This window comes from Chiroxiphia lanceolata, chromosome 12 (assembly GCF_009829145.1).
Source record: "Chiroxiphia lanceolata isolate bChiLan1 chromosome 12, bChiLan1.pri, whole genome shotgun sequence".
NCBI classification, from domain to species: Eukaryota; Metazoa; Chordata; class Aves; order Passeriformes; family Pipridae; genus Chiroxiphia; species Chiroxiphia lanceolata.
Genome location: NC_045648.1, coordinates 1,389,229 through 1,412,534, shown reverse-complemented (window position 1 = coordinate 1,412,534; position 23,306 = coordinate 1,389,229). Strand labels below are relative to the sequence as shown.

The 23,306-nt window shown below is 42.5% G+C and overlaps 1 protein-coding gene across 2 annotated transcripts in view; it reads left to right on the top strand.

Moving 5' to 3' along the window:
• The window catches only part of PIAS1 (protein inhibitor of activated STAT 1), a 58,891-nt gene extending 35,796 nt beyond the window's left edge, over positions 1 to 23,095 (top strand). Inside the window, exons 3-14 of one of the 2 annotated variants that reach the window (XM_032700653.1) lie at positions 1,727 to 1,811; positions 2,741 to 2,788; positions 3,873 to 3,963; positions 4,466 to 4,600; positions 7,613 to 7,718; positions 9,142 to 9,215; positions 13,251 to 13,411; positions 15,050 to 15,180; positions 15,464 to 15,641; positions 16,720 to 16,862; positions 17,088 to 17,125; positions 18,989 to 23,095. In XM_032700653.1, coding sequence (XP_032556544.1) covers positions 1,727 to 1,811; positions 2,741 to 2,788; positions 3,873 to 3,963; positions 4,466 to 4,600; positions 7,613 to 7,718; positions 9,142 to 9,215; positions 13,251 to 13,411; positions 15,050 to 15,180; positions 15,464 to 15,641; positions 16,720 to 16,862; positions 17,088 to 17,125; positions 18,989 to 19,024 — 1,226 coding nt within the window. In that variant the 3' untranslated portion in view covers positions 19,025 to 23,095. Of the gene's footprint in view, positions 1 to 1,726; positions 1,812 to 2,740; positions 2,789 to 3,872; positions 3,964 to 4,465; positions 4,601 to 7,612; positions 7,719 to 9,141; positions 9,216 to 13,250; positions 13,412 to 15,049; positions 15,181 to 15,463; positions 15,642 to 16,719; positions 16,863 to 17,087; positions 17,126 to 18,788 lie in introns of both variants that reach the window. The other variant, XM_032700652.1, reaches the window with a different exon arrangement.
• Positions 23,096 to 23,306: the final 211 nt, after the last annotated feature.

Below are 23,306 nucleotides of genomic sequence, written 5' to 3'. Positions count from 1 at the left end.
CTTGGATAATTAAGGTTTAAATGAATGTAGCATTAGTGAAATGTTCAGCAGCCTTTAATTAAAGGTGTTGGAGTTCACAGGAAAAGTTCACAAAAACCTTCCAGAACTTTTCTGATAAAGCCAAAGTCGACAGTTTGTGGGGTAAAGCAAATAATCCACGGGAGGAAAATAAACCAGGCAGATAAACCCATGGAACACTAGGAAATAATACCTGGAATTCCTTCAGTTCTGCAGTGCTTTAGCTTTGCTAATTCAGCTGTTGTTGATGACAATATGTAATTCTGACTTTTCCATTGATAACTAAAAATAGGTGTGAAACTATATTGAAAACCAAATGTTCAAACAGCTTCTCATTGTTAATTGTGCACATTGTGTTTCTGTTTCCTGCAGACTCTCACATTTTACTGCCATGGCTGGTGGAGAGGAAATGTATGGATATAAAATATAGCAAGTTATAGAAATAATTTATGGTTTTTAGAAGGTTTCCTGTTGCTGGTATTGTCCCAGAAGTTTGTTACCTGTTCCTGCCCATCCAGCTTTGGAGCAGCTGATCCTAATATATAATTTATATTGATATCTATAACACATAAAATATATTCTAAATAATGATTATTACCTATTACATAATGTAATGAGTGTATAGATTGTAGCACTGTCATGCAAGAAAGACAGAAATGTAAATTTTGGGAGATTGCTGCTGTGAATATTTATACTCACTCAATGTCTTTGCTATTGTTGGTTCCAGCCTACCACATGCTGCTTTGAACAGAGGATCTGGAGTCTCCCCCTGAAGTTTTCACTCCTCTGTCACTCAGGACTGAGTCAGGAAGTGCATTATAGTAAACCAAAAATTGATGCATTTATTGAGTGTTTAATGCACAATATATTTATTCATAGCCTTATACAATTATTAAGAATAATGGAATTGAATGAAAAGCTGCTTTAACTTGCACTTCAGTGTGTGTGCTGATGAGAGTGTGGAACAGTTCTCTGGGGAGATGCTTCTTTCTTTTAATTTATTTTTTTAAAAAGCTGTTTTCATTGCCAGTGTGTCATTCTCAGTGCCTGTAGCCCTGGGAAGGGATTTGTTTTAGATAAAAGCACTGTTTTGGAGATATTTAACATGACTTTGATTTTCAGCAGGAGCATTAACTCTTGAGCAGTGTTTGTTTTGTTCCGGGACACTACGAAGGGCTTTAAAAGCAGATTTTATAGTTGCATGTCTCACGAGTTCTTGGCATATTACATACTTTTAGTGCATTTAACTCCATGAAATACCTTCCTGAAATGGGAGAAGTTGCATGTGTTGTGCTTCAGTCCCTCTGTGAACTTTTACAGGCTGATCCATGATCTTGGGTGCTCAAGGACATAAAAAAGCAATGGACAAGAATTCCTAGGAATTCACTGGATATCAGAGAACATTTGACATTCAGTTACTGATAAAAGTTTTAAGCTGATTCCCCTCAGCTTTGCTGTTGTCTGCATCACTATTTTAATCTATATTTTCCTTTAACCACTTCTTGAATGTAGATTTTATCTGCACGTAAAGTTTGTTCATCCTGTTTTTATTTACAGGAGGGTCGAAGCGGCGACTCGTTGGCTCCGAAGCTGTTTACAGGAGCAGCTGTGGCTGTAAAAACGAGTGTATTTGTGGAGAGTTTAATGAAAAAGGATGTGAATGGATCCCTGTGCAGGTTTTTTGAAGTTGCTCTCTGTTCTCTTGCAGCCTCAGACAATAGTCAGCGATTTCGAGAAACCTGCTTTGCGTTCGCTCTGACGCCGCAGCAAGTGCAGCAAATCAGCAGTTCCATGTGAGTGCCCTCCATCAGTATTCCCATAAAAAAAGGCATTAAAGCAGGAATTAGCATCCCACCCCTTTAGTTTTGAACTGTGAGGTGTGTGCAGTGCTCAGGGAAGGGGAGTTCTCCTCCCCTTTCCGTGTGAACTGATGGGGAGCAGAGGGGTGAGGAGGGGAGGATTAAACTCCCCCACTTTTGGGGTGCTTTGGGTGGGTTTCTCATGTGTCCAAATTCAGAACTCTGCCTCCTGCAGCCCTTCCTTGCCACGAGCCAGATCCTTTCTCAAGTTCTGTTTATTCACTATAAAGACAGTATTTTATACTTTATTTACTATAAAGATGGCATTTTATACTTTATTTACTATAAAGATGGCATTTTATACTTTATTTACTATAAAGATGGCATTTTATACTTTATTTACTATAAAGATGGCATTTTATACTTTATTTACTATAAAGATGGCATTTTATACTTTATTTACTATAAAGATGGCATTTTATACTTTATTCACTATAAAGATGGCATCTTATAATTTATTCACTATAAAGATGGTATTTTATACTTAATTCACTATAAAGATGGTATTTTATAGTGACCTATCAGAATTTTCTTTACGGTGTACAAAAAAAAAAAAAAAGGAAGTGGCAGAAGTCAGATGAGAATGTAATTGATTTATTTACCTTGAAAAATAAAAACTTTGCCTTTTCATGTGTCCTGAGAGTGGTGGTTTGACTGACCAGAAGCAGCAAAGTGTGATATATATATATATATATATATATATATATATATATATATATATATACACACACACACCCCATATATACCAGAAAGGGTGTTTTACATACACTGAACTTAGGGCAAACTCTGGAGGAATCTCTGTTGTAATATTGATGAATCTCTTGTGAAAAGCAGTGTTTTAACGTGTGTTCTGTTGTTTCCAGGGATATTTCTGGGACCAAATGTGACTTCACAGTACAGGTCCAGCTAAGGTAGGTGTGTTACTGCCTGTTCTCCGTGCTGCTGGTTTTTCAGCTGGATCAGCCATATGTTATCCAGCAGGTCAGGCACTCCAGGGTGGAGAAGAGCCTCACCCTGGTTGATTTTCTTGTTAGTGGTTGTAGATTGTGTGAATCCTCCTTCCTGTAACTCCCCTGGCAGATTCCATGTGCCTGGGCCTTCAAAATCTCTGGGCAGGGAAGGGGGTTATTCCTGGCAGAGCTGTCAGGCACAGAATTCCATGGCCATGGCAACCCAAGGGCTGCTTCTCTGTAGGCAACACTTTGGGAATCACCAGGCTGGGTCTGAACCTGCTGGTTACTTTAGAGGTTTCCACAAGTTTATTATAAGTTGATGAAATCCTCTGTATCAGCAAGCTGGGTTGGCTCAGTGTGGAATTGGATGGACAAAGGGATGAGGAGGGAATGAGGGAAAAGGGGGACAGAGGCAGCTCCCCCTTTTTGGGAATAGCTGCCTTGAGAAGCTGTACCCTGATGGGATGGGACAGGTCTCTTGGAAGGAATCCAGGGGAGCTCAGAGGCTCTTGGTCCTTTGCCTATTGTCCATTATCTTGGCCTGGGACAGGGAAGGGTGTGTCCTGTCTTGGATCCAGCAGCAAATAAGCCTGTTTGAACTTCAGTAAATAAATTAAACTGCCTGAACTAAAAGATCTGCCACAGGCCTCAGGGTTCCATGGCTGTGCCTCAACAGCTGCCTGGAGGAAGGACAGTGGAAGAGACTAACTTTAGTCCTTTGTGAAACTCTGGACTTGTGTCAAGAGATCTGGAGAAAAGGCAGAAAAGAAACTGGGATGAGCTGTCTTTTTGTAGCAGGAACCTGCCTGTGGGAAGGAGTCAGTCAGTGGGAGGAACTCAGGGAGTCGGAGGAGGAACCTACAACCATCTTGTAATTTTGGGGGGCTTTCCTGCTCAGTGATGTGTCCAGCTAATTTGAGGACTGTGTTCAGCAAGATCTGTCGTGCTTTCCTTGCTCAGTGGAAAACAAATTCCTTCTAGGAAGAGATGTCACTTGAAGTCACTTTAAAAGTGAAAGATGATGGGAGCTCTTTGCTTTTAGGTTTTGTTTATCAGAAACCAGTTGTCCACAAGAAGATCACTTCCCACCCAATCTGTGTGTGAAAGTAAATGGGAAACCATGCAGCCTTCCAGTAAGTAAGATGTTCTTTTGATACACGTTTTTGGGTAGCGTCACTAGGAATTGTCTGGCAGAAATTAGCCTGAAAATTTATCCTAACCTTTGTTTTCACGTTCTGGAGTGTTTGAATGACTAGAAAAGATTAAGTACATTGTTTCTTAGGAGAAGATTAATTTCCAGAAGCCGTGACAGTGTATTTGTGTGTTTGACAAACCCCAGTGACAGTCCCGGGGCAGCGCAGGGGGTTGGAGTGGGCAGTGCTGGCCAGGCAGGTTCAGTAGCACTGCTGAGAGAGGCCTTTTAATATTCCATGGGCAGGGATTTTAGATTTCTCTGTGAGGAGAAAGAGCTTCTAAAACACCTGATACTTTGTCTGATCCCTCTCTCTGTTTGAGTCGAAGCCTGGCTCGGGTGGGGCGCAGCTCGGGCAGGGTCGTGGTGAGAAGAAGACAAAAACAGCGCTGAATTATTTTTTTTGTGTGTGTATCTGAGAGATGAAATGCTTTGATTTCCAGGGCTACCTTCCACCAACCAAAAATGGTGTTGAACCAAAGCGCCCCAGCAGACCAATCAACATTACCTCACTCGTCAGGTTGTCCACGACGGTACCAAACACAATCGTTGTCTCCTGGACCGCGGAGATCGGGAGAGTAAGTGGCTGCTCAAACCTTGGCAGTTTGTGCTTTGAAAGATCTGAAAGATAAGCAGGTTTAATTGTGCAGAAAGCCCTTGGTGCAGCAGCACTGGACTGTTCCTTCTTTTGATGGAATTCCTTGATGGCAGGAGATAGGACGTGCTCCCTCAGATCAGTGCGCTCACGTTTTTGTGGTGTGAGCTCTCCCTCTTCACCCCCCACCCACCTTTGTGACTCACTGAGGGCTCAGATAACGAGATCAAGACATCCTATAAGATTTTTGTTTGTTGATTTGGCCAAACTTCAGACTTCAAGCTCTTCCTGACTTCAGGGACTCGACAAACCTTATCTTGGCTTTGACTTGTACCCAGCATGTGACATTCAGGACAGAGTGGCCCTTTAGAGCTGTGAGTGTGGACATAAAGCATCACAGCTCAGCAGGACCCAGCAGATTTCATTGGCCTTTTTACATTTCTCTTCTCACAACTGCCATTCTTACATTTCGTATTTAAAAACTCACAGTTTTATCACTTTTTTTTTTTGGTGTGTGTCTGTGGGGAGAACGTTACAATTGGTGGTGTAAAATTGCTGATGTTCCACTGGACTAATTAAATCTGGAACATGCTGCAAAAAGTGACTTCAGTAAATGAGTCCATGAATTAGTGAAGTGCTTTCAGTGCTGGCACCAAACCTGCTGGATGGGCATTCCAGGGGCAGCGTGTGCTGGTGCCACTGCAACCATCCTGTTATTAGAAGTGCCGAGAATTGTCCTGAGGTGAAACCTTGTCCAAGAATTTGTCAGTGTGCAAAGCCCAGGATTCCTGATCCAGCCTGGAAAAATGCTTACAGCCCAATCCTGCACAATGGGCAGCTCTAAAACACCACCAGGGCATTTGGGGATGGATTTCTTGTGGAGCAGAAAACAGTCTCCATCCAGATTGTGGAATAAATGATGGCTGGATGATCCTTCAAAAAAAACCTTCTTTTCTCTCATGAGAGCTGCAGGTGTCAGAACTGGTTTGGTTCACAGTGCAGAAGTGCCTCCATGCAAGGGGTTGGATCCTGATATTGCTCTGAGTGCTTGGGAGGATCAGGGAGGATTTAGGGAGAAGGAATGCCCTGGACTCCCAGTCAGTCTCCTGTGAACTAGTTGGTTCTCAGGCTTCACAGATATTTCAGTTATAAGGAACATGTTGGGTAACTTCTCAGGAGCATTAGATGCCAGAAGTGCTCAAATCCAGGTGGGAGCAACCTGGTCCAGTGGGAGGTGTCCCTGTCCATGCAAGGGGGTGGAATGGGTTGAGTTTTAAGGCTCCTTCCAGCCCAACCCATCCTGTGATTGTGAGACACAATCCTGAAGTGATTCTTTGAGAGTTAAATGTGAGGAATTATTTTATTTCCGGGTCTGCCCATCTAATACAAAATTTGGATTCCCCTCTTCCCCTCCCCTCAAGAGTCACTTGCATGTCCCAACTGGTGCTCTCTACCTTTCCTGGAGTCATCTCTGGGATTTTTCCACAATCTGTTTCAAGAGCCTTCTGTACCAGCTGCCTTGGGCGAGTTCCTGCCTTTGTAGATTCAAGCTGTCGGTAAATAATTTCACAACGTTAATTAGCATTTTTCTAACTTCTATACTAATTGAGGCATTAAACAAACAAGTTAAAGCAGTAGTGGTTTTTAACGATGTGAGAAGCAGTCATTGTAAGAATGAAATATTTAAAATGTGGTGTTTCTGATGCCATTTCAATTTGAGTAATTTTGTGGTGAGATATATTACTGAAACCCCGCCTTTGCATGCTGGTGGCATCCTAAATAAAACCTAGTAGATGTCACAATTGTATGGATTTTTTTTTTTTTTGTTTAAGTGAAAACACATGTGGCAGTTGCTGGGGGGGAAGCCTTTCATTTTTCAATTTAAATTGTATGAATGCAGCTACAGGTTTAGCCAATAATGTTTATATCAAAATAATTGATGTGCCCTAATGTGAGAACACGAGATTTGTCCTTTCCATTTTGGGGTGTTGCTGATGAATGCACAGTACAATCTCACATTTTTAGAAAGACATTTATAACCTGCTTTTTTAGAAACTTGTAAGAAAAATCAGAGCTTCAGAAATGCCAGGCTGTGGTTTGAACTCGATGCCAGGAAGAGCTCGGCCCTCGAGGGAAGGGGGGCCTGGCAGAGTTGGACTTCTGCATCCAACCTGCTTGAATCCCAATGTATTGGCAGAAAGGAGCATCCATGGCTTTTCCCTGGCATGGATAAGGAAAATTGGCAGGGTCAGCTCTGCTGAGGCTGGTGGGGAAGTGACCCGAGCTCCTGGGAGGGGAAGGACAGGACGTGGGAGCGGTGACTTCTTGGGCTGGTTCTCCAGAGCACGTCCTGGCCCCTCTGAACTCCTGAACTCCTTCACTGCCTTTCTTCTGTTCTGCTTCAGCAGTGAAGTTCTTGTTTCAGACACAGCTAAGTGCAGCAAAGTAAGGAAAAGATGAACAGTGCTTCCAGACTGAGTAGCAGATCCTGCAGGTGATGCGTCTTTTTAGGTATTCCTTTGGAAGAGGCATCACTACTCCCTTTCCTGTTTTGAAAACAAAATAAGCTTTTACTAGAAAAAAAAACAAAAAGGAAAAGTTCTGATAATATTTGACCTGACAGCTTCCCTTAAATACATGGACACAGGGGCAGTACCTCACATCATCCCTGTAAAATTAAATGCACTGACACAGAGTAATGTAAAGTTACCCTGCTGAAAGGGGCTGCATGTCCTGAATGAGATGTAAAACTTCCAGAAGTGTCCTAAGTGCTGTTTTAATAGCTTGGTTTGCAGTTAAATCTCAGTAAAGCATGAAGTCACTTGTGTTGCATCCCAAACTCCAGCCCTGTGAACTTCCTGGAGCACGAGGGGTTTTCTCTGTTCTGAAAACTTTGCTGTCTCGAGCCTGTTAGGAACACAGAACAAGTGGTATAAAATACAAGCTGTCTTTTGATGAAATCAGTGTTTCCTGTGTTGTTTTGCTGTGTTCCCAGAACTATTCCATGGCAGTGTACCTGGTGAAGCAGTTGTCCTCCACGGTGCTCCTGCAGAGGTTGCGAGCGAAGGGAATTCGGAACCCGGATCACTCCAGAGCCCTGAGTATGTCTGATGTTTAACAGGGAAAACAGCTTTTTAAAGGGAGATTTCAGACAGCACTGTGCTACCCGAGGTTTGGACTTCCTACAGTTCCCTGGGTTTTGGGAATCTGATAGTGGTGTTCTTTGTATTCAGTTCCAATTCAAAGACTCAGAGGCCTTTGTTTGGATTAGGAGCCAGTCCAGGAACCCTGTTGACACTGGGAAGGGAAAAATGCAAGAGAATCTCTTTCAGTTCAGCCATACTGGCTTTGTTTCTTCAGAATGGAACAACTGTATTTATACAGTTAACTGGTAATTCAGCACCTCGGGCTGAACTAAATGCCTGACAGTGAACCTGGGTGCTGAGGAGGAAAGGATTCATCAGCACAGTTTTTGTTCCTCTGGCACAGGGTTTGCAGGGAGCCTGGAGGGAGAGTGTCCAGCACAATCCTCCTCCCAACCCCCTCCAGACTGGAGTGGGAGATTTGCTGCCTTATTGTTTTCTCTGACAACAACGTGTTGGGCTAAGTTTGTGTAATAGAACCGAAAGCAAAAACTGCTGCGTGTTTGTTTGTCAGGGAGAGGGTGAAAATACCAACACCTGATCACTGTTCTTACTCTTTTATGCTCAGATAATGTGTTTTACACAGCACAAGAAAGAAATTAGTCCAGCAATAAATGCTCCACAGTGTTGGGCATTACCTTGTGCTAAGGCAGTTTGATTTAAAGGCACAAAAATCTAGAGAGTTTCCAAGTGGCTTCTACTCTGTGTGAACAAGGGGAGAATGAAGGTGTAGGGCCAGTTCAGAGCAGGAAAAAATGGGGCTGATTTGTTCGTTTAACCAGTGACTGCTTATAAAGCTTGTAAGTAAAAGCAGAGGATGGGGAGAAGTGAAAGACTCTAGAGGTGAAAGACTCTAGAGATGAAAGGCTCCAATATTTTACTGCAGTTATTTAAAACTCAGATTTTGTCAGAGTGTTTCTGATTCCCTGTTTCTCCATTTGCTTTTCAATTTTATATCACAGGATCACTTGATGACTGTTTTGGGGGTTTACAGTGGTCCTTGTGAGTGTGAGAGTTGTTAACACGTTCACTTCATGTGCTTGAAGTTAGAAGTGAAATCAAAGTGGCTCATCTTGTGGGTGGATTTTAACTTATGGTCAAGTGCCAAGTTGCCTGTAAATGAGAAAAGCCATCTCTGTACAAGTACATTTTCTAGAGATCTTGGTTTAAGATGAGCTTTTCTGCTTTTCACTTTCTTAAATCCTGTTGTTTCTGGGCTTTCTAGAGAGTCAAGTCTGTTGAGATGAGTCTGGAACAACAGTTAGACTCTGGCTTCCAGTAGAAAGTTTAGCACGTGGTTTCAGTCTTGTTTTATTTCTTTATCACCCAATTTATGTTTCAAATTAACATAAAATCAACCTTTTTTTCTCTCAAATAACAGTTAAAGAGAAGCTGACTGCTGATCCAGACAGTGAAATAGCAACAACAAGCTTAAGAGTGTCTCTTCTTTGCCCAGTAAGTCTTTTTTTTTATTCCCTCCAAACTGATTCTGGTTAAAGTGTGGCTGATCTGGGACGTGTGTGTGGGAGAGGTTACCTTGTGTTTACCTGGTTTAACTTTGTGGGGATAGAAAATTCTCTCTCACCGTGCATCAAAAGCCTGTGATACACCCCTGAGGAAACAGGGATTCCATTAGCTCGGAGATGTTATTCAAAATATATGTAAGCATACATTTAAGTGTGTCATTTAAATCTGGTTCAATCTGATCACCTGAGTGTGCAGATTTGATAAAACCACTCTCAGGGGTAAGGTGGGGAGACCTGACCGTTCAAAGCAGCTCTTCAGTCAGTGCCTGCAGTCAAAGTGTTGAGCATCTGAAATCTGAAATCGATTTTATGTTCGATATTTTGAGGATTTAATAATCTTCCAACTAAAAATAAAGCGGTTTCCTAGAGGTTGTTCAAACAAAATTTGGTTTATTCCAAATTTGAATTGGGAGAAACAGTTCCAAAGAAGGTGGAAGTGGCACAGACAACCTGTATCTTGACCTGCTAAATGTTCTTTTACCAAGTAGATGCAGTGGTTTGTGCCTGGGTTTATGTTGTCAGTGGTAAAATGCACAATATTTACATGATATGCACTTTTTTGGGACTTGTTTCAAGTGCAGTGCTTCAGAATACTTGCTCTGTGTATTGACTGACATAATATCTTTATTGCAGTATAACTTTTTAACCTCTTTTCAAGATGAAGGATACATCTGTTTCCTGGTCTGGGCTCAATCTGCTTGAGCTGGACGTGAAATTCTCAGTTTTAAAATCTAAACAAGAACAATCTAAACTGACTTTATTCTTGCAAAACTGGAGCTTATTTCTCCAGCTATTTAATATGTTCTTCAAGATAAACTTTTAGAGGCGTGAGTTCTGCTTCATAAAAAGCACAATTAACATCGTGGTTGCTTTTTATATGTGTGTTATGTTCTTATAAATCTTTAAATGGGATATTGTCGTGATCTTCAATCTTCAGACTTTCTCCACATCAACACTAAGGAAGATAAGGAATTTATAAGGAAGGTAAAGTTAATCTGTAGGAAAGATTTCTTGTAGAAATAGAGATTTTTGCTTCAGTTGTATTTGATTTGTCCAAGTGATGGTTTACAGATCATTCCATGGGAGTTTTCTGACACATTTCTGTTTGTCCTCTTTGCCTCCAGTCTGATAAAAGCTCCTCTGCAGTGCTTTTAGGTGCATTTTTTTCCTCTGGGTGCAGTTCAGGTGGGTTGGGATTAGAGCAGGAATATCCCCTCCAGTTTTCCCTTTAGGACTGCAGGTTTGGCAGAGCCTAAAGATGCCAAATTCTCCTTTGCTCTCTGAGTTCTGCCAGGGGCAAAACAACAAAACAGCATCAGACAGTAGGATGTGACTCTTCAGAATTCTCACCTTTGCCAGAATTTCCTCTTTCAAATGCACTGTTTTTGTGAGAGACGTACAAAACAAAGTCTACAGCAGATTATTCTGAGCATATTTGTCATTTTAATGCCTACAAAACAGTTACACTTGACTTTTTCCAGTGTGTTCCTTATTCAGTGCTGCCTGATTTTACTGCAGCTCTTGGAATAATCCATCCCAGGTTCATTGGGACAGAGATGGAACCTTTCAGCCTGTGAACAGAAAGGTTTTACCTCGGTTCAGACTGTCCTCAGGTCTGACCGTAATTTCATTTACAGCCTCCATATTTTTACTTGATAATTCATAAACGTTTGGCTCAGGGAGGATTTTTTTGTCTTGGGTTTTTTGTGGTTGTTTTCTCCAGCTTGAATGCTCTGAAAACAACACACCCTGAAAATGCTGATTTGGTCTCCAGGAGCAGAATGAGAGATGAAGGAAGGATGAGAAGGATGTTCCTTCAGCTCTGGGAGTGTGGGGGTGCTGCTCTCCCCTCTCCTGGCTGGGATTTGTATCCAGTAAAATAACTGGGGGTGCTGGGTTTAGTCTCTCTAACCTTTATTTTGCCCTCAGAACAGCACAGAGGAGGAGCTTCCTGGGAATTTGTTTTGGATTGCTCCCGAGCTTTTTATAGCACAGAGGCCTCTGAGACCAGGGAGGGAAAACTGCCCTTAACTGCTGCCTGGATCCATCCAGGATACAGCAGCAAAGGGGCTGGACTGAGCCTGGATTTCAGGAAGACACTCGAATTCATGTTCTTTTTTTCCCCCCTGGAAGTACAAATAAATAAATCCCAGGCTCTGCAGCCGGAGCAAATATTTAACTGAGCAGAAATTCCAAATGTAGCCTTTTACCAGGGGTTTGGGGGGATTTGTTTACAAATCCTGAGCTCCTGCTTTGGGTGGGTTTTTTAGAATAGAATCAGTTTTAGATAGAAGGGTTTTGTGTGCTTGGAAAAGGAATTAATGCAGCGTTTCTTTGGCTGCCAGGAGGCAGGAATCAAACAGCCACAGTGCTGGGAATCACAGGCTTCCCAAAGCTGGGATGCAGCCCTCCTTTTAGGACCTTTTTGTTGTCAGTTCTGACCCAGCTTGGCCAGCGTGGCAGAGCTGATCCAGGGATTTAATGCCAAAAATGGGAAAGGAGCATCAACTTGTTAACACTGAATATGCTGATTTTTGGCTAAATTTAACTGCTCCTGAGAAATCAGAGGCTCAGGTTTTATACCAAAACCTGGGGAAAATGTTCCTGGTTTCAGCCTGCTTTTTTCCCCCCAGGAGATGGTTATTTCTGTCCTTCCTGCAGCACTTGTCTCTCACCTTCCTGATTTTCATTTGGAGCCACAGAGAACCATCCAGGTTTTCTCTCTCCTTACTCTTGGTGCTCCCTGAGCTGGGAGACTTGACTGTGCCCAAAAGACAAATGAGCCATTGACCCACCATCTGGGAGCTCAGGATTCCTGACAGACACGGATCAGGGAGCCTGGCTGTGCTGGGGGTTGGTTATGGGATGGAAATAATGTGCTTGGTCATGGCTTTGGAGGGAGGGGGTGCCAAACACATGGCACAAAAAGCACCTCTTGCCGTGGGGCTGAGGCTCTGCCACCACTCCTGGGGCTCTCCTGGGAATTCTGTGCCCCCCTCCCATCTGCTGGGGAGTTTGGGACAGTCACTGAGAGCCAGAGGGAGGAAAAACGAGCGAGATCCTGCAGCTACCCCGAGTTTACTGGGAATGGGGTGGAGGGATTTCTGCTTAAGGGGAATAAAAAAAAATGAAAGCATCATGGAGGAAGTGGTGGCCTGTGAGTGGAGCCTTTGTTCTTGAGATTGTTTTGAGTTTGGGGATATTGGGAGATTGGTGCCATCCTGTGGCATCCCTCTTGTACTGCTCAGGATCAGCCTGGCCACGGGGCTGGGTTGAGCCAGGCCTAAAACCAGTTCTACTCCCACCCACTGCTGGAATTGTGTGTGTTTTAGCCAAAGAGATATAACTCCAAACTCCTCAGTATAAACAGTTCTTAATAAAGAATTGTTTTGTTGGTTTTTAATGTGGGAAAAGCCTTGTTTAGACATTCCTACTTCTTACCTTTAGTGTGGTCAGTCCGGGCCCCTCCTAAGCTGCAGTGTAAGCACTTGGCCACAAAACAACTGCTTGGGTTTTGTGAGGAGAGGGAAACTTATTTCAGATAATTATGAAATGCTTTTCACTGTCTAATCAATTTTGCATTCAGTGTAATGATACTTTAATGGTAAAATACTAAAGAAGAAGAATTCTTTCTTTGGTGCCTCCAGGACACTGGTATGTTCCAGGTGCTCAGTGAACCCTGTATTTTGTTTCAGGAATATGGAGGGTTGTATTCTTAGTTTCCTTGACCAAATATTGTTTAAAACATGATTTTATTCATTTTGATGCCATTTCAAACCTACAGGAAGGAGGCAGCAGTGGATGTGCCACGTATTTTAATCAAATCTCAGATGTGTGACTTTTCCGGAGTAAAACTCAACCTTGTCCCTTTTCAGACAGGAATCCCCTGATGGTTAATTTAATACTAAAATAACACAATCTTGTTTTAATCTTGTTTTCTTGTTGTTTTTTTTTTCTCTTCCAGCTTGGTAAGATGCGTCTGACCATCCCCTGCAGGGCCCTGACCTGTTCCCACCTGCAGTGCTTTGATGCCACTCTCTATATTCAGATGAATGAGAAGAAACCAACCTGGGTTTGCCCTGTCTGTGACAAGAAGGCTCCCTATGAACATCTCATTATTGATGGGTAAGTAAAGCTTAAAACCAAATCAAGGGTGTGCCTCACACCCTCTGCTCCTTGTCCACGTCCAGGGCTCTGAATTCCTGGTGATCTGCCTGTTTTCACTCATCATATTATTTAATTTCCCTGCTGTTGGTGAAGAATTAATGACCAAATACCTCTTCATTCAACGTTCTGGAAGAACTGTGCTCGTCAAACTATTAAATTTAATAATAATGAAAGGTATTCCTTCCAATCCTGGGTAAATTTTTGAGCTGTCCGGCCTAAAATGGCTTTTTTTTCCCGTGTTCTACAGTGCTGAATTCCTAGGTGAAAACAGCACATGTATATTCTTTTAATGGAGCAACTGCACAAAGCTGGTATTTTTTAATAGCAGACACGTTAGAGCAAATAAATCCTGCCAGCCCTCCAAGTCCATGTACAATTCCATGTACAATTTCACACTTGGGGAGTTGCCATCTATACAAAGTGACACAGAGATTGATTCCCTGGTACTGCCTCCTTGCAAAGCATCAAAAAAATAAAGAAATTTAGGGTTGGTCTGTGCCAGGTGTGTATTCCTGGGTTTGCATTTGAATTTCTTAGAGAAGAATCTTCTTTCCAAAGTGTGATAAAGGAAGAGAACAAGTTGAGGCTTCTGAGGATACAAACAGAAAAAAAAACCAAAACAAACAAACAAAACCATCAGAAGCAAAACTAAAACCCTGAGACAAACAGAAGCCCAGAAAAACCCCTCAGAAATGATTTGAGTCTTTTTTAGGGATTATATGCTTCATTTTGGGGAGCTTAAGGTCACTCAGGGGCCCCTTTATGGCCTTGAAGAGCCACTCAGGGCTGCCCAGGCTGCTTTGGATTCCTGGATCCTGAGATTTCCAGGTCCTCTGCTTTGGATCCAAGAGCTTTGGGATTCCTTGTTGGAGGTTTCTGCCTAAAATAGTAAAGCCAAGGAGCAGGAATAATTAACCCAACACATTTTCCTTATTTCTTCTTGTGTTGCCAAGTGCAGATGTTGGAGATTAGCTGATCTAATTAGAGCATCCCAAAGAGAAGGTTATTGCTAGAAAATGTTTCAGTCTGGGAAAGAGGGAACTGTCTCTTTCCTGCAGAACCATGGGAATAGTCCTGGTCCAAAGCTGGAATTCCCACTGGCAGTGATGTGGTGCCAGGATCCCAAAGTTTTAGGAGGTACCGGTAGGAGAAGAGGCTGCAAGTTCAGATTCTCAAGCTCAGCATTTGTTAGGAAGTTTCAGAAAATACAAGTCCTTTGATTCTCAGCTGTTTGGACTCCTTTAAAGATGGGCTTCCTCAGTTAAGTACTGGCAAAGGTAAATATGGGTGAGGAGGAGATTGTTTTTTAATCCTGGTTCACGTTGGTGAAAGGGAAAGGGAGAGTTCTGTGTCAGGAGCTCTGCAGGATCCCACTCACAGTGCTTTGAAATACATGTGCACATTTTCCTCTTAGATAATATTTGAATTTTTCCCATGGTTCCTTTTTGTCAAGGAAGCAGATGAGAGAAAGGCAGAGCAATGAAAGCTTTTGTTTTAACGCTGATTCAGAGTTGCAGTGACTAATAAAGGTATTGGAGGAGAAAAAAGGAACCGAGCTCTTTTGGAGGACTGATATCAAATGTTTTTGGTGGCCAGGTTGTTCATGGAAATCCTGAAGTTTTGTACAGATTGTGATGAAATTCAGTTTAAGGAGGATGGATCCTGGGCTCCCATGAGATCCAAGAAGGAAGTGCAGGAAGTAACAGCATCTTACAACGGCGTGGATGGTGAGTCATGTTCTGGGGTGTGTGGACTGAAGTTCCTACAGTGGGAACCCTTGAGTATTGATGGTCCTTTAAGCTCTCAAAATGCTCATTTTTAAATGTATGTTTGTAGCTTTAATGATCATTTGTGACAACAAGTACTTGAGTAATACCTGTTTGGGGCTTTTAAGTTAACCAACGTTGTGTAATTTTGTCGTCTTGAATTACAGCTTTATAATAAACTGTGATGTTCTGATTGTAGTGTTGGTTTAAGCTGCAGCTTTTCCTGTTGACTTACTTTGTATAGGATGCATAAGCTCTTCCTTGGAACATCAGGTGTCTTCTCACCAACAGTCAAATAAAAATAAGAAAGTGGAAGTGATCGATTTGACCATCGACAGCTCGTCAGATGAGGAGGAGGAGGAACCATCTGCCAAGAGGAGCTGTCCTTCCATATCTCCAGCATCACCATTAAATAATAAGGGGTGAGGATAAAATAGGCCAGTGCAGAGAGAATATGCTCATGGTGGACAGAAGTCATAAATTTCAAAATAAATTACATCTATAAAGTTCTGTATTTGGGTTATATCCTCATTCAGTAGCTTAGAGCACGTGGGTTTGCTCTCAGCTCACAAGGCCTATGATGGGAATCACAACTTTGAGCTGTTAAGTGTGCAACACAATGAAATATTTCAGTTATAGTTGTGAAAATGATGTAAAATGGTGCAAAAAAATTGTGGCTTCCAAGTCTGTTTTTTTGCAAGTCTGGGAGTGCTTTTCTTCCATAGGGAACTGGAAAAGCAGCACCTTTGGAGAGAGCAAGGAGAAGCAGGGTGTGGTGTGGGAGGGTGTGGGGTTTGCCACAACCTGGCCCCACCTGAGCAGCCAGGCTGGAAATAGCTCCTGGTTTACATAAATATCCAGGGATCAAAACCAAGCCTAAACCAGAGGGATCCTGTTGTTGGAGTGATTCCTCCCCCAGGAATGGGAGTGACTCAGTGACCACTTAAAACTCCTCAAGACCTTTTTTTTTTTTTCTGTCCTCATTTGCTGATTACCTTGTGGGGTATCAGTGTTGTGGTGTTCCACTGATTCCTGAGGGATTTGGGGTTCAGGATTCCTTTGGGATTGTCTGGTCCTGGCTTGGGAGTATCAATAACATATTTAGAACAGAGATCCCAGTACCATTTACAGGGAGAGTCCTCAGTTTCTGCTCTTTGAGACTGAACTTCCCTTTTAATTTTGCTGAATTTCACCTGTCTTGGACTGAGTGAACCCTCCTGATAAAGGGTTTTCCTGTGGGAAAGCCTGGGGAACATGTGTTGCCCATGTTTCTTCCAGTTCCCTACAAGATCCATCGAGGTGCATTTGTGAAGCTTTAAAATTTAACAATTGCACATCTTTCACAAAGTTCTTGATGCATTTTGAATCATGGAGTTAAATTGGGAAAATTTAAATTTAAATTTGAATTAGGAGCTAAATTTGAAAATAAGCATCCCCTGCATGGGACAACAAGAAAGCCAAGACTCTTCTGTATTTGTAACAAGCCTTTGTTTCCTGCAGCATTTTGAATTTACCCCATCAAGCATCTCCTGTGTCTAGAACACCAAGCCTTCCTGCTGTTGACACCAGCTACATCAACACATCACTTATCCAAGACTACAGGCATCCATTCCATATGACACCAATGCCTTATGACTTGCAAGGTGAGCTTCTGGCTCTGCACCTCTAAATACAGCTCTCCAAGCAATAGTAACTATTGTAAAAGAAAAAAAAAAAAGGTTAATATCTCTGGTAGTGAAAAAAATCTGAAGTGACGTCAATATTATGCTGGTTTTATTTCAAAATAAATGGTGAAGAAATGAGGAGGTGCTTTTCTTTTTTTTTTTGTTTTGAGAAGCTTAATTTTTCTTTTTTTAATCTCTTCACAGGTTTAGATTTCTTCCCTTTCCTGTCAGGAGACAATCAGGTAAGTCAAGGCAAATCAAGTCCTGTGGCAAACATTCTTTTTCCAAGGCAGGACTTGCTGGCCTGGCTGTGTAGGAGCAGATTTATGATGTAGGTGTGAAATTAGGGAGGCTGCAGCTTTCTTTTATCCACACAAACCGTGACCAAACACAAGAGAAGCATTGCCTAAACACAGGTGAAGGATGAGGCACAACAAAAAACCAAACAGTTTGGTATCCAGGGGTTAAGCTCAGCAGCCAGTTTTTCCTGTGGGATGACCCTGGGCTGGGGCTGAAGGAGCAGCAGCACCTCCTTCATTTTCCAGCCCTGAGGTCCCACCCCTGGGACTCTGGACAGTCCTGCTGGGTCACTTTTCTCCAGGAAAAGAAGGGGCTGGGATGTCTTACTTGCCCTTCCTGCAGTGCTAAGCAGGAAAATGGCACTAAATATAGAGGGACTCTTTCATATCTTAATTAAGAGCAGGGCCTGCACTCTAGAATATGGATTTAGGAATATTCACTAAAACACAGGTAAGTGAATTACTCTGAAACAAGGAGTGCTGCACTGATAGTGCCAGTGCAGAAATGTTGGGGAGCAAGGCTGAACAGCCTGAATGTTTCATCACAGTGGAAAGAAACACTGAGAGCAAAATTCCCCCAGAAAAGTTGTATTTCAAACCTGATTCCTGATAGCTCAGGCTCTTGCCTTTCAGGGGCTGTCCCAGAGAGGATAACCTGGGACAGCCTTGGCTCTGTCTTATGGGAATAAACTGGCTGTAAATGCATTTTTCACAGAGTTTCCCCAGCTGGGGTTGATCTCTGACTTTTGAGGGGATGGCACAATATTTTTCTTTTTTTGAATTTCGGGGAATTTTGCCACCAGGGAGTTTTTTTTAAGAGGTAAAACAGTGCTGCTGCTTCCCCTTCCTTCCTGGGTTGGGTGTGTGGCCAGTCCTGTTCCCTTGGCAGTGTTTGCTCTTACCAACACCAGCATTTCCAATTCCTTTTGGAATTCTCAAGGCAGTTTTGCAATTCTGAAGCCAATTTTAAGATTCTGAAGCCAGTCTTGAAATTCTGAAACCAATTTTGAAATTCTGCAGCCAGTTTTAGGATTCTGAAGCCAATTTTAGGATTCTGAAACCAGTTTTGAAATTCTGAAGCCAATTTTGAAATCTTGAAGCCAGTTTTAGGTTCTGAAGCCAATTTTGAAATCTTGAAGCCAGTTTTAGGATTCTGAAGCCAGTTTTGAAATTCTGCAGCCAGTTTTAGGATTCTGAAGCCAGTTTTGAAATTCTGCAGCCAGTTTTAGGATTCTGAAGCCAGTTTTGAAATTCTGAAGCCAGTTTTGAAATTCTGAAGCCAGTTTTGAAATTCTGAAGCCAGTTTTGAAATTCTGCAGCCAGTTTTAGGACTCTGCAGCCAGTTTTAGGATTGTGAAGCCAGTTTTAGGACTCTGCAGCCAGTTTTAGGATTGTGAAGCCAGTTTTAGGACTCTGCAGCCAGTCCCTCTTGGCTTCAGCCGTGCGGGGCCGCGGAGCTCAGACTCCACCGCGTCACCCCCTTGCCACAAACCTCGTTAAACCCCGAACCCAGCAGAGCTTTAGTTTAACAAACCCCTTCACTTTGTGCTGCTCTGAATCCAACCTGTCCTGTGTCTGAAGTTTAACTTGTTGTTTTTCCCCCCAGCATTACAACACCTCCCTCCTTGCCGCCGCAGCCGCGGCGGTTTCCGCGTCCGATGATCAAGAACTTTTACACTCCCGTTTTTTCCCCTACACTTCATCCCAGATGTTTCTCGATCAGCTCAATGCAGGAGGAAGCAGTTCCCTGCCAGCCACAAATGGTAGCAATAGTGGCAGTAACAGCAGTCTTGTTTCCTCCAACAGCCTGCGAGAGAATCATGGGCATCCCGTTGCAAGTAGGAGCAGCACGGACACGGCGTCAATCTTTGGTATCATACCAGACATTATCTCATTGGACTGATCCTTTTTGGACAGAGGAAATCTTTGTGCTTGGTTTTTACTTTATGTTAGAAACATAAGACAAAGTTTTGTTTTTGTTTTGGTTTTTTTTTGTTTTTTTTTTTTTTTTTTTTCATTTCGTTTTGTTTTCTTTTTTTTTTTTTTCCTTTTTTAGGGGGAAAAAAAAAATTTACGTGTACAGAGAACAAAAGTATATTTTCAGTTTTACTTTTGTATATAAACCTAAGATGGCCTCACTGGTAAAAATAAGAAAAAAAAAACACAAAACGACAAAAAAAAAAAATAACAAAAACAAGGAGCTTCAGTTCATTTTTATGGATGCTGAAGATTTTACACCTGTGCATTTGTCATGTGAGTTTCTTTTTCTTTTTTTCCCCTCTAGTTTGGACACAAATGGCATTATTTTCCTCACGGTAACATAACCAGGAAAGGAGCTGAACTTCTGAAAGTTCAAGCTTGGGAGAGAGGGTTTTTCCTCCTCTTGGAGACATTTCCCTTTGGTGGTGGAATCTTAATTCCCCCATCCCACGTTTAGTGCAGATTTTATTATGCTTACAGCAGAGTAGACCCTGCTCTGCTTCCCTTCTGTTTGCAGGACAGAGCCTTTCAGGAGTGGGTTTGGTTTTTTAGGAGTTTTTTGTCATCTCTGTGTGACCCTTTAATTCAGACAACTTTTGAGTTCCACGCTTCAGTCGAGCACGTGGCAAGTTCATCAGTGACAGGACCTGAGGGAAAGGCAGGAAAGCTGAGTCAGGGTTAGGTTGGATCTCAGGAGAAGGTGGTTGAGCACTGGAACAGCCTCCCCAAGGTGTGGTCACAGCTCCAGGCCCGTTCAGGGAGTGTGTAAACAACACTCTCAGGCACACGGTGGGTTTTGGGGTGTCCTGTGCAGGAGCAGGAGTTGGACTCGATGATCCTCATGGGTCCCTTCCAACTCAGCATTTTCCAGGGCTCAGTTATTCCTGAGGGCCAGACTCAACAAAATCCCAGGCTGAGGAATTCCTTGGCTCTGCTTCTGTGGGACATTTTTATGGAGTCCAGCCCCAAATCCATACGTCAACACATTGGACTGGAGGGTTTTGTTTCTAAGAACTTCCTATAAAACCCTGTTCCAATAACTTTAAGATCTTAATCAGCAAAATACTGAGCATGTGTCAGTTTGAAATCTGTGGAGCTGCTTGTGCTTTCCCCTTAGCCATGCCTGTAGCAACGGCCTTGGGAATCAGGGCCCGCCTTGTTCCCTCTGGAAAAACCTCCTTTTAGCTGCAGTGGATCAAAAATTTCTGCTTCCAAGTGAACTTGTCAACCAAATACAAGGAGAAAATCCAACTCCCAGCACACTCTTGCATGGTTTGTGCAGCTGATCATGCTCTTGGGCTGCCGAGTTCCCGCTCATCCCCATGAATATTCAGTGTTCAGTGTGAGTCTGAAACCAAAACCCAACCCAAGCAACCACCCACCTGGATCCCAGGGACTCCCTATCCAAGTCTTTTAGGGAAGTGGCTTTTGAAATTGAGTTTTCTCTCTTTGGCCTTGGAATTCTTTTTGCTTTCCCAGATTTTTCAGTTGAACTTGGAGCCATATTTACTTCCTGGTTTCTATTTTTTTTTTTTTTTTAACATTGTGCATGACATAGGAAAATCTTTTTTTAGAACCGATGGGTCATTTGGGCTGATCTGTTCTTCTTAAAGAGTGACAAATGTGTAAATAGCTGGAATGCAGTTTTTCAGGAGATTCTTTAAAGTCAGAGAAAGGGGGAGGGAAGGAAGTTGATTCTCTTGTGTCCCAAAGTCCACGTCAGAGAGAGTTAATATTTCCTCTGGCGTGAAAAATATTTTTATAACCGGTTGAAAGTGCAGGTAACAAGTTTATCAGGAAAAGAGAGTTAAGGAATACTACAGTTAGCAGATTCTTGTCTGAATTTTTCATGTCCAAAACTGTTGATTGCAGCTCTTCACTTCGAGCATTGACAAGGGCCACCTTTTGCCTATGAAGTCGTCTCAGAAAAAAAATCTTGCATTGATTTAAAAAAAAAAAAAAAAACGGAAAAAAAGAAAAAAAAAAAGGAAAAAAGGTTTAAAAAAAAAAGGAAAAAAAAAAAGAAAAAAAAATCTTTAATCCAAGTAGCATTAGGTATTGCTGTATGATCAGTCGTATGGTTATTTGAAAGGTTCACATTATGTGGCATCAAAATCGTTTTTAGTGTTTTTACAGCATCCCTCTGCCACTAAATAGTTGACTTGAATTTTGCAAAACAAAATGTTTGTGTTTATATGTATATGTGTGTGTATATATGTATTTATAGATCCGTGTGTGTGAGTTCAAAGTGAGTTAAATAGTTTTTCCCATGCATGTGTATTTCATACATATCTGGCTGATATATATATTTCACCATACACCAATTTTATAATTTATTAAATGTCAGTTAAAAAAAAAATAAATAAAAGGATAGAAAATGGGAAATACTTATTTTTTAAACAGTCTGATTTTGAAGTGATTAAACCTACACTAGGAATATATCTCATACCTTGTAGTCATGGATACTAACCTGGTAACTTCAGAGCATATTTGCTATGATCTTTGTAAATCTGGAGTGTGGCTGCCCTGGGTTGTTCCAGGAGCGTGTCCCAGGCTCTGGAACACCAGGAACCCGGGAGAGCCCGCGGCTGCTTTTCCGACGCTCGTGGCGACGTTTCCATTGACTGTGTTGTTACAGACGACCCGAAGAGCAGCTTTGTGTCACTTTTTTGGTATTAAAAATCTTGTTATCGCATCCAACCTGAACCGTGGGAGTGTGTGGTATCCCGGGATGAGGTGACTGATGCCTGGGTTTGGGAAGGTGAGGTCGGCCGACGGCGTCTTCCAGTTCCTGCCGGTGCCCCCCGCGGGGGGAAAGGCTCTCAGTGCCCCGCTGGCATTTTTAACCTCAGTGCTCTGCAAAGAAGGGCCAGCAACGGTCTCCAGTCCTCCTTTGTGGTATTATCCATGTGCTTTGTGAGTATTCCTGTGTCGTGCCCGGGTGTTCCCTGGAGCTGGGTAATTCTCTGTGCCTCTGACCACGGTGAACGTTGCTTGGTAGAAGTCTCAGTCTGAGTTCTCCACCATTCCCCGCAAACCTCACTCCAAAACTTGGCTCCTTTAGGTCACAAGTCCTGGCTTGTGCTCCTGCTCCGTTCCCTGCAGGTGGCAGTTGCTGTGATCCTTAGGATAGCGGTCCCTTATCCCAGAATTCTTCCCTGAGAGGAGTGGGATGTGTGTTCCAGAGCTCCGTGTGTGTCCGTGCACACACAGCTCCTGGAGGAGCAGGGTGGCTTTGAGTCACTCCTGCATCCTTTGGAAGATGAAAACCCACACTAAACTATCCCTTAAAAACTTCCCAGCACTTCCTTAGGGATGGAATACCAATCCCAGGCTTCCCCCCCTCCTCTCCATGGCAAGGATTCCGTAACCCTTTCAAGGATGGGATGGCTGATGGCTTTTCCTTGGACTTTGGTGGACCTGCCTCCCAAAGCAGAGCTGAGGACTGTGAGGAGAACGTTTGAAAAGTTAATTTTTATTGCAGTTTAACATTTCAGGTTTTTAAGCACATTTTAAATAGAAAAGATTTTGGTTTTATCAGTGTAACTTGTTTTCTTTTTTTTTTTTTTTAACAGAACTTAGATTTCTAACAAGGGAAAATTGCTGGTGGTCCCCGAAAGTGCTGCTGTTAATTGTTTTAATTAACAAAGGGAAAAAAAATGTATATAAGCAGAATATTAAAAATTACCATTAATTCCATGAATTTAAACCTGTCATTCATTGCCTTAAGACTTTTCTCCTAGTTTCCATACTTTGGCATGCCAAACCAGTAAATGGCTTTTAAAAATGTATAGTAGACCAATGTCAGTTTGTATAAAAGTACCAAGTGAAAATATTTATTATATGCATTGGAAAAAAAAACCAACTGGTTTACCTATTGAATGTTACCTGTTTCTGTAGAAATCTTTAGATGTAATAAAAAGCATTCAGTTATGTTGTGTTTCCTGAGGGGGGGGGGGAAAGGGAGGGAGGGGGCAGAGGGTGATTGCTGTGGTTCTTTTGGACCTGGAATGCTTTGCTTTTAGTTGTTTGTGGCTTGGGGTGTCTCACTCCTGTCCCTCCAAGCTCTGCCAGCTCTGCTTTATTCCTGGAGTGTGTCCCGAGTGTGATTCCTCTTTGCCAGCTTCCCTTTGGGAATGTTCCC